Source organism: Syngnathoides biaculeatus, chromosome 5 (assembly GCF_019802595.1).
Source record: "Syngnathoides biaculeatus isolate LvHL_M chromosome 5, ASM1980259v1, whole genome shotgun sequence".
NCBI lineage: Eukaryota > Metazoa > Chordata > Actinopteri > Syngnathiformes > Syngnathidae > Syngnathoides > Syngnathoides biaculeatus.
The window spans coordinates 3,389,899-3,403,087 of NC_084644.1; the positions used below are offsets into that span (position 1 = coordinate 3,389,899).

At 41.6% G+C, this 13,189-nt stretch overlaps 1 protein-coding gene across 1 annotated transcript in view; it reads left to right on the top strand.

Moving 5' to 3' along the window:
* Positions 1–13,189, top strand: part of LOC133500276 (focal adhesion kinase 1-like) — a 62,534-nt gene that overhangs the window by 25,786 nt on the left and 23,559 nt on the right. Inside the window, exons 12-23 of the mRNA XM_061818773.1 lie at positions 421–528; positions 903–1,020; positions 2,314–2,344; positions 2,504–2,574; positions 3,418–3,474; positions 6,206–6,303; positions 8,175–8,259; positions 8,352–8,452; positions 8,519–8,634; positions 9,936–10,036; positions 10,127–10,216; positions 10,360–10,564. Of these exons, the coding sequence (XP_061674757.1) occupies positions 421–528; positions 903–1,020; positions 2,314–2,344; positions 2,504–2,574; positions 3,418–3,474; positions 6,206–6,303; positions 8,175–8,259; positions 8,352–8,452; positions 8,519–8,634; positions 9,936–10,036; positions 10,127–10,216; positions 10,360–10,564 (1,181 nt within the window). The remainder of the gene's footprint in view (positions 1–420; positions 529–902; positions 1,021–2,313; positions 2,345–2,503; positions 2,575–3,417; positions 3,475–6,205; positions 6,304–8,174; positions 8,260–8,351; positions 8,453–8,518; positions 8,635–9,935; positions 10,037–10,126; positions 10,217–10,359; positions 10,565–13,189) is intronic.

A 13,189-nucleotide genomic window follows, 5' to 3' on the forward strand; every position in this document is an offset into this window, starting at 1 on the left:
CGTTGACAGCTGGGATAGGCTCCAGCAATCCCTGCGACCCTCGTGAGGATAAGCGGTAAAGAAAATTGATGGATGGATACTATAGCCAATGTTACATCGAGCATATTTTTCTCTAGTTGCACTCCTGTACAGATCATCGTATTCTATAATTAGAGTCCAGTTTTAGCTTGTACTGTTCCTCTTTGAGCTCTTAATTTATTTCATATTTATCAATTTGAGAATATTTAACCGGGAACGGCTGAATGGGAGTAAAATTGCCCTTTCCCGGTGTTTTGCTCCAGGACAACAAATTAACTGTAGCTCACTACACTGCCCTCTACTGTTCCGTCTCAAGGGTGTAGTTATCACATTTGCTCCTCAATTTGATGTTTCGAAAGCTATTTGACGATAATTGGTTGTGATCTGATTTCATGTCTCCAGCCCACCCATTTAGCGAACTTCAACCAGGTTCAATCCATCCAGTATTCACCCTTGGAGGAAAAGGACAGGAAAGGCATGCTGCAGCTCAACGTGGCAGGAGCTCCGGAGGTGACAGCACACGCACAAATTGTCAAATAATGCTTTTATATCGACTGTCTTCACAGTGACGTCAAGTCAATCTGAATTGTTGTGTAACCTACGCGTGTAACCACCATCACATGCTTTTGAGTCATTCTTTTTCTTTTTAACTCGCCGCGACACGGTTTCCGGGTTAAGATGGAGGCAATGTCAGCATGCGTATGTCAAGGGTGGGCGTACGGCAAAATGGTGTGCGAGTGGAAAATCATGTTGTCATGATGTCATAACTATCTTTTTTTGTGCACGGGTGAACAAATTTATGTCTGGATGTGTACTTTTGGAAAATGTTATTTGTTCTAAAATTGCCCTCCTGATCAGGAGAATGTTTGTGTGTTTCTGAGCAGCCTCTCACGGTCACCACAGCGTCACTGACGACAGCGGAAAACATGGCCGACCTGATTGACGGTTACTGTCGACTCTTCTCCTCAACAAGTCACTCCTTCATCGTCAGAATCCACAAAGGTGGGACACACTCCCACTTCTGTGTATTTTTAGACTGATTGCCACAGCAGTGGTGGTTTTATGTGGAGAAAACAAATGTGTTTGTTTGTGTTCTAATGTTGTCAATATAGTGCAGCGATAGTCAGACAATAATCAAGATTTGACCGGAGATGTTTGTCACTTTGAATACCGACCAACGTCCCCTCTAATTTTCGACGTGTCTGAGCAAACACGCTAAGCCCGTGAGCGCCCCTTTTGACCACTGTGAGCAACATCAGGCGTAGGCGCTGTGGTCAGATCGGTGTCATCCATTGAAGTCACATCCCTCATTAAAAAATTCAGATTACAGCCTCTGCATTACCATCAGAAAATTTCAAGAACAATCTTGTGTTTTTGCAAACTTGCAATGAAAATGTCAACAAACAATAAAAAAAATACATTGCTAACCAAGCCAACTGTGAACAGTACATTTGAAATGTCGCCTCCAACTTTGTTTCATTTATTTATTTTCAACCCACAATGATATCCCCGTCTGTTTTTCTTGGTGTAAAACTGAATTATTGCTTGCAGAATACCTTTTGCAATGGATGTTGAAAGCTGAATGATGCTACCAAACAGTTTTAAGGTTAATGTTATGTTGTCTCCTATTTTTAAAATACAGAATTAGCTTTTTGTGCACTGTATTGTCTGTGCTTTCATTCTCTTATCAGGCTGCGCCAATGTGCAATTTTAACATTATACACCATCTCATCCTGTACTTTCTACTTTGGCTTCAGACCTGACCTTTTTTTACTCTCATCCACTTTCACCACTTTTTCTTAATTCTTCTTCTTCTTCTTCTTCTTCTTCTTCTTATTATTATTATTATTTACATGCTCCGACATTCATTAAACCAACAGCATTTCTTTTCTTTTCTTTTTTTTTTTTTTTTTTTTTACTTTTGCCATTATTATCTAGCGTAAACATGAGCAGCATGTCTAACTCGTCTTTGCTCTACATTGCCCGGACTGTGTTTCCAACTAAAGCGCCGGCGGTGGGCTGTGTTTGTAATTATGAGTGTACCCCTTTAAGAGCGCGAGGTGGGCGGGGTCAGGTAAACAAGGAAGTAGAGTGTGTGGCATGGTGTGGCCGAGCAGCAGCTTGTTAGAGACAGCGTAAGGCAGGCTCATGTGCGCTACAAGTGCGCAATTGCGCAGGTGCACAGCTTCGAGTGAACATTGATAACAATCCTTTGTTTTGGGTTTTTCTAAAAATAATTGTCTGCAAACAGCGATGTGTTACCGCTCACCACAATGGCTCTGTTTTGTCTTGCAGAGGGCGATAGAGCGCTACCATCCATCCCAAAGTAAGTACAGCAACATTTGATACGTTCTGCACGTCCGACGTTAGTTTCAAGACAATTAAAATGCAGCAAAGTATCAAAACTGTCTGTTCAGGTTTCTTATTTCTTAACATGAATGCTAACAACACAAGAACGGGTGTAACTGTATTTTTTCCGGCGCAGAGTATCAAATCACGAGAGGCGGATGGAAAAACGGATGGACGGCGTACGAACCAGAGCAGTTTGTGTGTCAGGTAAAAGACTCTTTGACTCTCTGCGGTCCCTTTCGCTGTCCGCTAAGTAAAATGTTCTGAATGACTGCCGAGTGTGTGTGAACACGCCCCCCCGCTTTTTCCCCTATAAAGCCCCTTCTGTGTTAGCAGTGAAGTGTCTCTCGCTCTCTCAACATATGTTTGCATGGAGAGCTTTAGTCACTGCCACTCGGCTTTAACTCCCTCAGCGTTCTTAACCTGTGACTAACTCCCGGTTACGCGGCAAAACCTGAACATGACCACAAGAAAAGATTCAATGCAATGGATGTGGCTCTAACTGTTCGTGCATACTAATGTTCCAAATTCTCTCCTCCCTTTCTTTGTATGCATCTCTTGATGCATGCGGCTTCTGCAGGGCACAATAGTGGCGACGGTAAACAATATCACTTCTTTTCTATTCCTTTTGCTTGATTTGGTCGTACTGCACGCATTCAAAGAGTCCATCTGCGCGTCAGCAACTGATGCAGCTTTCTCCATGACTCAACCTGTTATTGTCACGCATTCTGGAAAGAACAAGCATTTCCATCCCTCCCTCTTCCTCTTTTTGCGTCTGCCCTCTCACCGCCACACATCACTCTTTTCTGTCCCCGTCGCTTGCGTCTGCAGTAGCCTGAGCGTAATTGTTGTGCATGTGCTCCGAGTCGGCTATGGTGGCATTCTTTTGGACAGGTAATTGTGTCCGCGCATTTCTTCAGCTAATCATTTGACTTCTATGGTCATTTCTGTTGATACCTTATGTTATTTTTTATTTCTTTTTTTTTTTTGCAATAACATTTGAGACTTCAATTTTCTCTTTTAGTCACCGCTGTCTCTTTTCCTCTCCAGAAACAGACGACTATGCTGAGATCGTAGATGAGGAGGACACCTATACAATGCCTTCAAGTAAGTAGACCAGCGTCTACATGGTGAAATCGAGTAGATTTAGAAAGTGGGAGTCTCGCTTATTGGGTTTTGGTCAGACTTTTGTGATCTTGAGGATTGCATGATAGGCTTAGTTCAATTTGTTTGTGATTAAGAATGCGGAATTTCCAAAGGGATCGCGTGTATGCAGGCGTGGGTGTTTGTGTCCATGGTCGTCGCGTGATTCATTTTTTTCACCTTGGAAATGTCGATTTTCATTCTGAAAACGTTTTGCTTCCATTACAGTTAAACCTGTCTTGTCTTCAGGCTACTTATCTTTAGCATTGTCAGATAAACTTGCTATTTCCTGTGCCTTATATTATTGCGCACATGACCTCACGCACGAGAAAGTCACACGCAATTTGAGATTCAACTGGAAAAAAAAAAAAAGAGAGGGACAGATAAATGCCGTCTATGATTTGCTTTATCTTTTGAACATATCTTTTTGTTGCTCTCAGTCAAAACTCCTTAACCTTATCTTCAAATGACTTGGGGGCATGAAAAAGGTTTTGAATCCTCTACAGTATTCTAACCCTAACCCTAAAAAAAGCAAGCGCAGGTACCGTTCTCAGATTGAGTAATCTTACCTCAAAAAGGGAAGCACTTAAAATAATGGTGTTTGTATATTTTTATACGGCCCACGTTATATTTTTGGAGTATTTGGGTGTTGACTTGATCTGGAGTATTTGTGACAGAGAGCTATAGAGCTCGTGCACCTACGTCATCAAATCACTTGACTTTTGTTTACGTCGCCATATTGCCGGTCAAACTAAGCATTGTTCAATGCTGAGTCGGTTGGAGACGACACGGAAATATCTCTTGTAGCACGACGCCCAGTGTCTTGTCCGATACCATCAGATATTAAGAAGGTGAAAATAAACGACGGCGTGTGGAGAAATTAGATAAACTCGGCATAAGGACCCGTATTTAAAGCCGATGATAAATTGGACTTGGAATTGGAATTTGCTTCCGCTTGTCTTGGACAACTGGAAATACACACGTTGATCTGGTGAGTAAGTCATCGAGATTTACACGGAAGACTTTGAAACCGTATAAAAGTCTGGACGCATGCGAATAAATTGTTGCTGGATCTGTTCTCATCAGGCATAAGTCCCACATAGTGACAGTTTTGATGGCTTGTGAACGCCGAAGTGTGTTCGGCGACACGTTGACCTTTGCTGGAATCCAGCGATCTTTTCAGCTAGTATTCAATACAAAGACCAACATTTCAATAAATTACCCCTGGTTTTACACAAACTGGCATTTATTAACTATGATTGAGAAAGAAAGAGGGAAAAAAAAAAAAAAAGAGGACAGAGTCGTCTCCGTGGAGTGTACACGGAAGCGATTGCGGCCACACTTAACCTCCGTAAACCTTTTTTATTTGAACGCGCATTGTTCTCAAATGAGCCAACTTGGCATTATAAATACTTCTTGGAAATTTGAGATTGAGAGGAATAATTCCTACCTGAAATGAAGCGATCGCTACACAGGCGTGTGTGTATTTTGATTGGGCACCATCCATCATGTTTAATTGCCGAAATCCATCAATATTTTGTGGTCTTTTCAGCTGGTATTCCATTGAATGATCTCATTGAATATCAGTCTGGTCTGTTGTGACAAACAACACCACAACAGGTCTCTGGTATTGTAAATATTCTCCTCCGGTTCAATGTCTCCCACAATGTCGAGCAGCTCTGTTTGACCGGCAATATGGCGGCGTGAAAATGGTGACGTCGCGTGCACGAGCGCTTGCCATGTATGCTGGTAACCAGGAAAACCAGAATCCTTACTGTCTCCACTAGCAAAATCTGTTGAACTAAATGGATTTTTTGTTTTATACGCGATTTATAATTTTTATCAGGACTTGATTTCTGTCAAATCAGCAAACGCTGAAATATTCCAAGTATGGTTGTCGTTGTACTCACAGCTAGTTATTTTGTCTCCTATCAATCACCAATTTCCCCAGAATACTATGGACTAGATCAAGGTAATGATTTGAACATACATGGCTACTTCTATTGTGGTGGTCCTTTTTATTTGGTGGTTGTTGTGATCCTCATTTGATGTCTGCCTGCAACTGTAAATAAACATCTGAATGTACTGTATGATGTGAAACCCGAACCCTTCTTCTGTTCAGATGTATATTTCGATTTTTGGGGGGGCCGTATTAGTCTAACATGCAAGACATGAACATTTAAAAAAAAAAAAAAAAAAAAAAGGAATCAATATTTTTACAAGTTACAGTAAGTTTACAGTCAACTTCATCGAGAAATTGAAATCGCTACGCCTCGACCATTACCAACTCTCACCTTTTATACCATCAGCTTTACTTTTTCCCCCTCCGAGTAAAACACAAATTTGTGTACGCCGTCATGCGCTTACACAAAAACGTCATCGTTACACGGCATGCTCGGCGATGCTGTTGTTGCATGCGGACTGCTACCAAGCTTGCCAGAGTAGATGGGCAAATTCGCTCTTTGGTGCTTAATCCAGTGCACATTTTTTTTTTTTTTTACTTCATTTTTTTTTGTAACCAACAGAAAATTGAACATGCCCTACATACAATAGTTAGTGTAATCACATCCAAATGGCAACTATGTATGCTGTGCTCTGACAAGCTTAGTAATATTGTGTGTGCGTAGTAGTACGATATGTTTGGTCCTAATTGTCTTCACTTTTTTGTGTGTTCATGCGTATATTGTATATCCAGCACAGGACTACGAAATTCAACGGGATTGCATTGAACTGGGCCGCTGCATAGGCGAGGGTCAGTTTGGGGACGTCCACCAAGGAGTCTACATCAGACCGGTAAGTACACGCTGATACACACACATTATTTCTATATACTGTAATTTCCGGCCTATAAGCTGCAACTTTTTTTGCACGCTTTCAACCCTGCAGTTTTTGCAGTGATGTGGCTAATTTGTGTATTTTTTCCAACGGCCGCAAGTGGGGCATTCAAGCGGAATAGGTAAGAGTGAGACCGGTGGAATATATGTGCCGAGGAAGGGACTTTTACCGGTCCGGCCCTGTTAACGCTGCACTAGCGTGATACTTCGCGTCTCGGGATTTTTACGGGTTATTTTTTTTTTTACCCTGCACTGTTAGCACGGCGCTAGCGTTAGCACGGTGGCACTAGCATTAGCGCAGCGCCGCTTGCGTTAAAGTCTCTGTGTACCATCTTTCTTTGTAAATATCTCATGTTTCAATGTGGGAACTTGCGGCTTTTACACAACTGCGGGATATTTATGTACCAAATTTTTTTTTCCAAATGTACTGGGTGAGGCTTATAACCAGGTGCGCTCTGTAGGCCGGGAATTACGGTAGATATTATTTCAGTTGTACATTTATATTATGAATCATATATATTATTATTTGTGCGCTCCAATCTACACAGTGGGTGATGTCGATAGAATAGATACTGTAATAAAATCAGATCAGACAATAAGAGGTTGGTGCCCCACCACTTTTGTTCACACGACATAATCCTTGCACTCAGCACACTTGCAGATAATACAGCAGAGAACAAAAGGACATAATTCTTTGTGTGACGCCATGTTCAAAAGCTCTCGGCGCATGGTGAGTTTAAGAAGCTTAAATGTGAATCTTTTTATTTAAATAGACTCCGCTGCGAATGGTCCCATGACGACAGTTAAATGGCTTAATTTGTGAATAAAGTCCAAATCCCTAAACCATTGTAATTAACATTACTGCCAGTGAACTTGGATCGGCTTCTCTTTAGTTTGAAAAATGATTTGGCTTGAATACAGACATCCGTAATTATTAGTCTCTCTTTTTATCCACTCTTTTTTTTTTTTTTTTTTTTTTTTTCAAAGGAAAACCATAGATCACATCCATAAAACGTGCATTCTGGATATGAGATAAAGCTCAATGACTAGTCTATGATTTCATTTAAAAGCAAAGCAAATTTATTTATATGGCGCATTTCATACACAAAGATGCGTGTTTAAAAGCAATTAAAAACAAAGAAAAAAAATCTTATGGATGTTTAAAATGGGGAAAAAATAAAAATACAATGAAAACAGCGTACAGTCAGAGAAATATTTAAAAATAACCTACTAATAATAATATGAGATAATCTAATAGTCTAAACATCATGAGAAAAAAAAAGTGTTTTTAACCTGGATTTAATACGTGATGTCACTTGTTTTTGGATTTAAAACATTCAGACTTGGAGCTGACATCACTTCTGTTGGCATTTTATTCCATTTGTGGGCATCATAACGCATAAATGCTCCTTCCCCATGTTTGCTTGGGTCTCTGGGCTCCACTGTTGGACCTGAGTGTGTCCCTTTCAGAGCCCTACTGGGCTTATAGACCAGTAGCAGAACATTAAAATCTTTTCTGAAGCTGACTGCAAGGCATTGTAAAGACTTTAGAAGTGGAGTCATGTGCCCTGACTTCTTTGTTCTCGTCAGAATCCGAGCCGCGGCATTTTGAATGAGCTGGAGATGTTTAATGCGCGTTTTGGGGAGTCCGGTCAGAAGACCATTACAATAGTCAAGTCTACTTGAGATAAAGGCATGGATGAAGCAAAGGAAATGTATTAATTTGAAAAGGTCTTTAAAGACAATAATTAAATCCCGGACATGTTAGGTTGCCTGTATTAGTATAAAATACGATTGTTGAAAATATTTTGGTGTGTCTCTACCTTGCAGGAAAACTCGGCATTGTCTGTGGCAGTAAAGACGTGTAAGAATTCAACATCAGACAGCGTCAGGGAGAAATTTCTCCAAGAAGCATGTAAGCTTATCATGTGTGTTGTGATGAAAAGCAAAATGTGTACTTCTGGTTTGTTGGAGAGGAATACTGAGATGCCACCTTGTCACCGCCAGTAACCATGCGTCAGTTCGACCATCCTCACATCGTCAAGCTGATGGGCGTCATTACGGAGAATCCAGTCTGTATCATCATGGAGCTTTGCACGCTTGGAGAGGTAAGATAACGATGACTTGCGGTGGTTGACAGTACTTCGACGTCTTTTACTTTGCGTCTTCCACAGTTACGTTCTTTCCTGCAAGTGCGGAAGTACAGTCTAGACCTGGCCACGCTGATTTTGTACTCCTACCAGCTCAGCATGGCGTTGGCCTACCTGGAGAGCAAACGCTTTGTGCACAGGTGTGTTTCCTTATCTAAAATTATTGTATTTCTTTCATGAGGACAATTGTGACTTCATCTTGGAATAAAAATGGTAATAGTAAGAGCTACTAATAGTAACTATAAATTTATAAAATTATAAAGTTCATAGATCCACCAGGGCTTAGCAATTTGAATTTGGCTGCTTATCAAGTTGTGGATCTTCATACTGCTTCTGCCCACAATATATTTTCAGCAACCATGTGACATTAAAGCCCAAGTGTCATCCCTATAAACATTCTAAAATAGATATTGAAGTGAAAAATACATACAACATTATTCACTTCAATGTCTATACAAAAAAATAAATATGAGCGGAGAGCGCGTCATCCATGCGCAAAGTTGCGGAAGTCTCATTTGACATCCAAGTGGTCGCCATATTGGCTGCATTCACTGCCCGTGACGTCACCCCGGACATTCGCCATCGAAGACACCCTGTTGCCCCTACTATGGGACACGCCCCTTCAGACACGGAAGCGCTTTTCGAAGAAGAGATCTCACATCTCACTACTGAGTGAAGTGACCCTATCATTTTCAGGCATATTTAGATGATATGCGGATCATGGCCAAAGCATATGCGGCCAAACCAGCTCCCCGTCTGATCCAACTCCGCGCGGCGTAGGTGAGCCACCCCGGCCGAAGCCGTGATCAGCGGACACGGCGCCAACGGGCACATCGATACATTTGGCACCTCTGACTTACGTTCGCGGATCGTTTGTTACGTTCTGAAAGGATTACGTCTCTCCCCCCCCCCCCCCCCCCACGATTATTTATTTTTTTTTTTTTTTAGTAGCTCTATACAGTACCTGTTGTTTATAACCCACGAAGCTCTCATCCTTTGCACCCGTGCAATACATTTTTCATGACAAACCGGGTCTCTTGGAAACTTATGAAGGGTAAAACCATCCTCTCGAGTGTTTGAGCAATATCCAGCAATGCAACGGGCCGGCATTTTGGCTAACGCGAAGGAACAGCGAGCTACCTTCCCGCAGGTAAAACTAATAGAAACAAACGAGTCCGCTTGAGTGCGCTACTGCCCTGTATGTCACTTCCTGCTTCTTGTCCAAAACAAATCCCTCTAGAGGATTTTCATGGCGGGAGTTACAAAAAGCCATACACATCAGAATCATGTTTTGTGGTGGAAAAAAACACATGGGTCCATACCGGCTGCCGTTTTTTCATTAAGAACATACTAAAAATCATACATTTCATGACAGTGGGCCTTTAAGGATGATCGCCACCTACTAGAGACTTTAGGCTTGAATAAGGCTTTTCCTCCTCAGGGATATAGCGGCACGAAACGTCCTAGTATCGACCGTTGACTGTGTGAAGCTGGGTGACTTTGGTCTCTCAAGGTACATGGAGGACAGTTCTTACTACAAAGGTAAAAATCCTACCCCAATGGATTTTTTTTTTTAGACCCATCTAACTGGCAACTGATTTAAGTACAAGAGTTGCTCTTTCTTTTTCACAGCATCGAAGGGTAAGCTGCCCATTAAATGGATGGCTCCCGAATCGATCAACTTCAGAAGATTCACCACAGCTAGTGACGTCTGGATGTTTGGTAATTTCTGTGTTATATACTACTTGTACTGTACTTTTAAAACATGATTTGAATTTAGATGCAGTATTCGATGATTCCGTTCACCATTTACCTGTGCAAATATTTGGATCATTGGTCTTTTTTCTTTTTGGGGCCTTGTGTAGGTGTCTGTATGTGGGAAATTCTGATGTATGGCATCAAGCCTTTCCAAGGTGTAAAAAACAACGACGTCATCGGGAGGATAGAGAATGGCGAACGACTGGCCATGCCCCCTCAGTGCCCTCCTACCCTGTACAGCTTGATGACAAAGTGTTGGTCGTATGATCCAAGCAAGAGGCCGCGCTTCAACGAACTGAAAACCCAGCTCAGGTATTTATTTGAAATTGTGGTTTGAATGTGAGCAGATGAAGGTTTGGTAAATGCGTGACATTTCCCACCATCGCAGCTTTAAAAGACTTGGTCCATGCTGTTGCCATTTTCATTTTAGTCTCATAGAATTACAGTCACTGTTGATTCATACTCATGCAGTAAAGCTCTGACATTATAATGGCTGCTCATATTTATTCCTCTGCTTGTCCTCACACATCGTCATAATCTCAAGTCCTTTGGAGCCTTACTAAATTAATATACTGAGAAATATAGTACCAATAAATGTGACAATTATTGGGAAGATACCAACATCACATTGGCGGTGTAGTGGTAGCAAACATGCTGCAGCCTTTTGTCCATACACTGCCGGATAAAAAAAAAAAAAAATACAGCTTGGTTTTGTCAGGAAGGGCATCTTGTGTTCAAAGTGTGGCTAACAAATCATGCAATAACTGGCTGTGTTTGTTTGTGTTTTTATTGCCTTGCCTATTGGACTTGAAAGGCTGTCCGCACTGTCCATAGCGACTTTTGGACAGCAGGTGTCACTATACTTCCCTTTAGTCATTTTGAGCGATGAATCGCAGTACCTGTGGTCTTCATTAAATGCATGCTAATGTGTATTCACATTGCAGTATTTCTTGTCCTTTATTTTTCTTTCTTTCCAATATAAATTCACATTCGTGCTTGCATTCATTCATGATGCTCGTGATGACAGACGATGCCATTGAACAAACAATTTTGCAGGACCAAAATGTTGCTTTGTTGTCCTTAATCATAGATTTTGCACATTTACGTGTTTAAAAAAATATATATATAGTGCAACACTGAGTTTTCTTTATGCACACTTGTTGTCTGTCTCTTTTCCCAACGCTAAAACAGGAAAAGAAGCACGTTATGTGACTTGTATATTTGACTGCTGCGGTTTTTATGTCTCTCCAAACCAGGATGACTCACACCTTAAATTCCAAGATGGTAGCACCTCTTTTATTGGTTTCAGCTTTTCTTACTCTACTAAACCCAATTCCTCTGTGTCATTGTAATCTCACATTTTTCATTGTTTACACTCATTTCTTTTATTGCAGCTACATTGTGCAACGTCATAGAAATCAAGTTAGTCTTATTAGTTTTGCACGAATACGCTGTTCCCTTGATGTCTTGTGTCAATGGTCTGAAAGCAGGCCAAAGCTGACAAAATGTTCAGTACTTTATTTTAACGGAGTTGTTGTTGTTATTTGAGGGGGAGCATTCGAGAAAAAAAAAAAAAAGTCATGCTTTTAAAGGTCGAGGCGAGTTTTGTTCGCTCTCGGTCTGGAAAACATTTATATCATGTTATCAATTATAGGTTTGGGCTGCCAAGTATGCGGCTCTCGGCTTCCCTTACAGTTTTCCTAGACAGAGGACCAATGTGTGTGTGTGCGCCTGTGTGTGTGTTTACACAGTGGGCAGCTGCCAGGGGCAACATCTTGCCAATGAAATCAGAGGAAGACAGAATAGTGAGAGAGAATGAGCGCAAGAAAGAAAGGAGTGAGCGGCTCTTCAGTAGCGCTCTCCTCAAATAGTCAAACTCGTTGTCTTGTTCCGCAAGTTGTGATCTTTTTTTGTTCTTTTTTTCTATAATGCATTATCGTATATTACTGTCAACGTGGCAGATGGTTTGAGTTTTATCTTGTTAGTGATGCCGGAATTGTTGCAGTTGCACAGCTTTGTCCCTAAGTGCGCCTCATTAGTGGATTTTATTGACTGCAAAAGTTGATACGCCGCTGCGATTATATCGTCCTAAACTTGAGGTAAAGTGTCGCCGCGTTTGTCTTCCTTCAAAGACTAACAAATGTTAAATACAGTGAGAACATTTGTCCCCAATTTGCTCAACTCCAGTGACGTGCTACTGTATTTAGTGAGCGCACTAACTACGCCGCATGTGGTAAAGAATGTCGAGGATGGCTAGTTTTTTCCTTTTATGTTGAATTTTGTTCTGTATAAACGCAACCAATTTCTTTGTATAGGGTGGTAAACTGATCAACGCATTTCCCTCCTCTTTTGTCTCTTGTGACTAAATGTGACGAGAGAAAGCACTCAGACAAAGTCGTGATTAAGAAGTCGCAGCATCTGAAGAGCTCTCATGGATTTTTCACGATTTTTCACTCCGATTACATGTAGTACCTAGATTGGGATGTTTAATGGTTGCGATATCTTCTTCTTTTCCTTTCGGCTTGTCCCGTTAGGGGTCGCCACTGCGTGTCATCTTTTTCCATCTCTTGCATCCTCCTCTCTAACGCCCACTGTCCTCATGTCCTCCCTCGCAACATCCATCAACCTTTTCTTTGGTCCTCCTCTCTCTCGCTCTTTCGCCTGGCAGCTCCATCCTCAGCATCCTTCTACCAACGTACTCACTCTCTCGCCTCTGGACATGTCCAAACCATCGAAGCAAGAACCTCAACATCTTCATTTCTGCCACCTCCAGTTCTGCTTCCTTTTGTTTCTTCAGCGCCACCGTCTCTAATCCGTAGATCATGGCCGGCCTCACCACTGTTTTATAGACTTTGCCCTTCATCCTAGCAGAGACTCTTCTGTCACATAGAACACCAGACACCTTCCGCCAACTGTTCCACCCTGCTTGGACCCGTT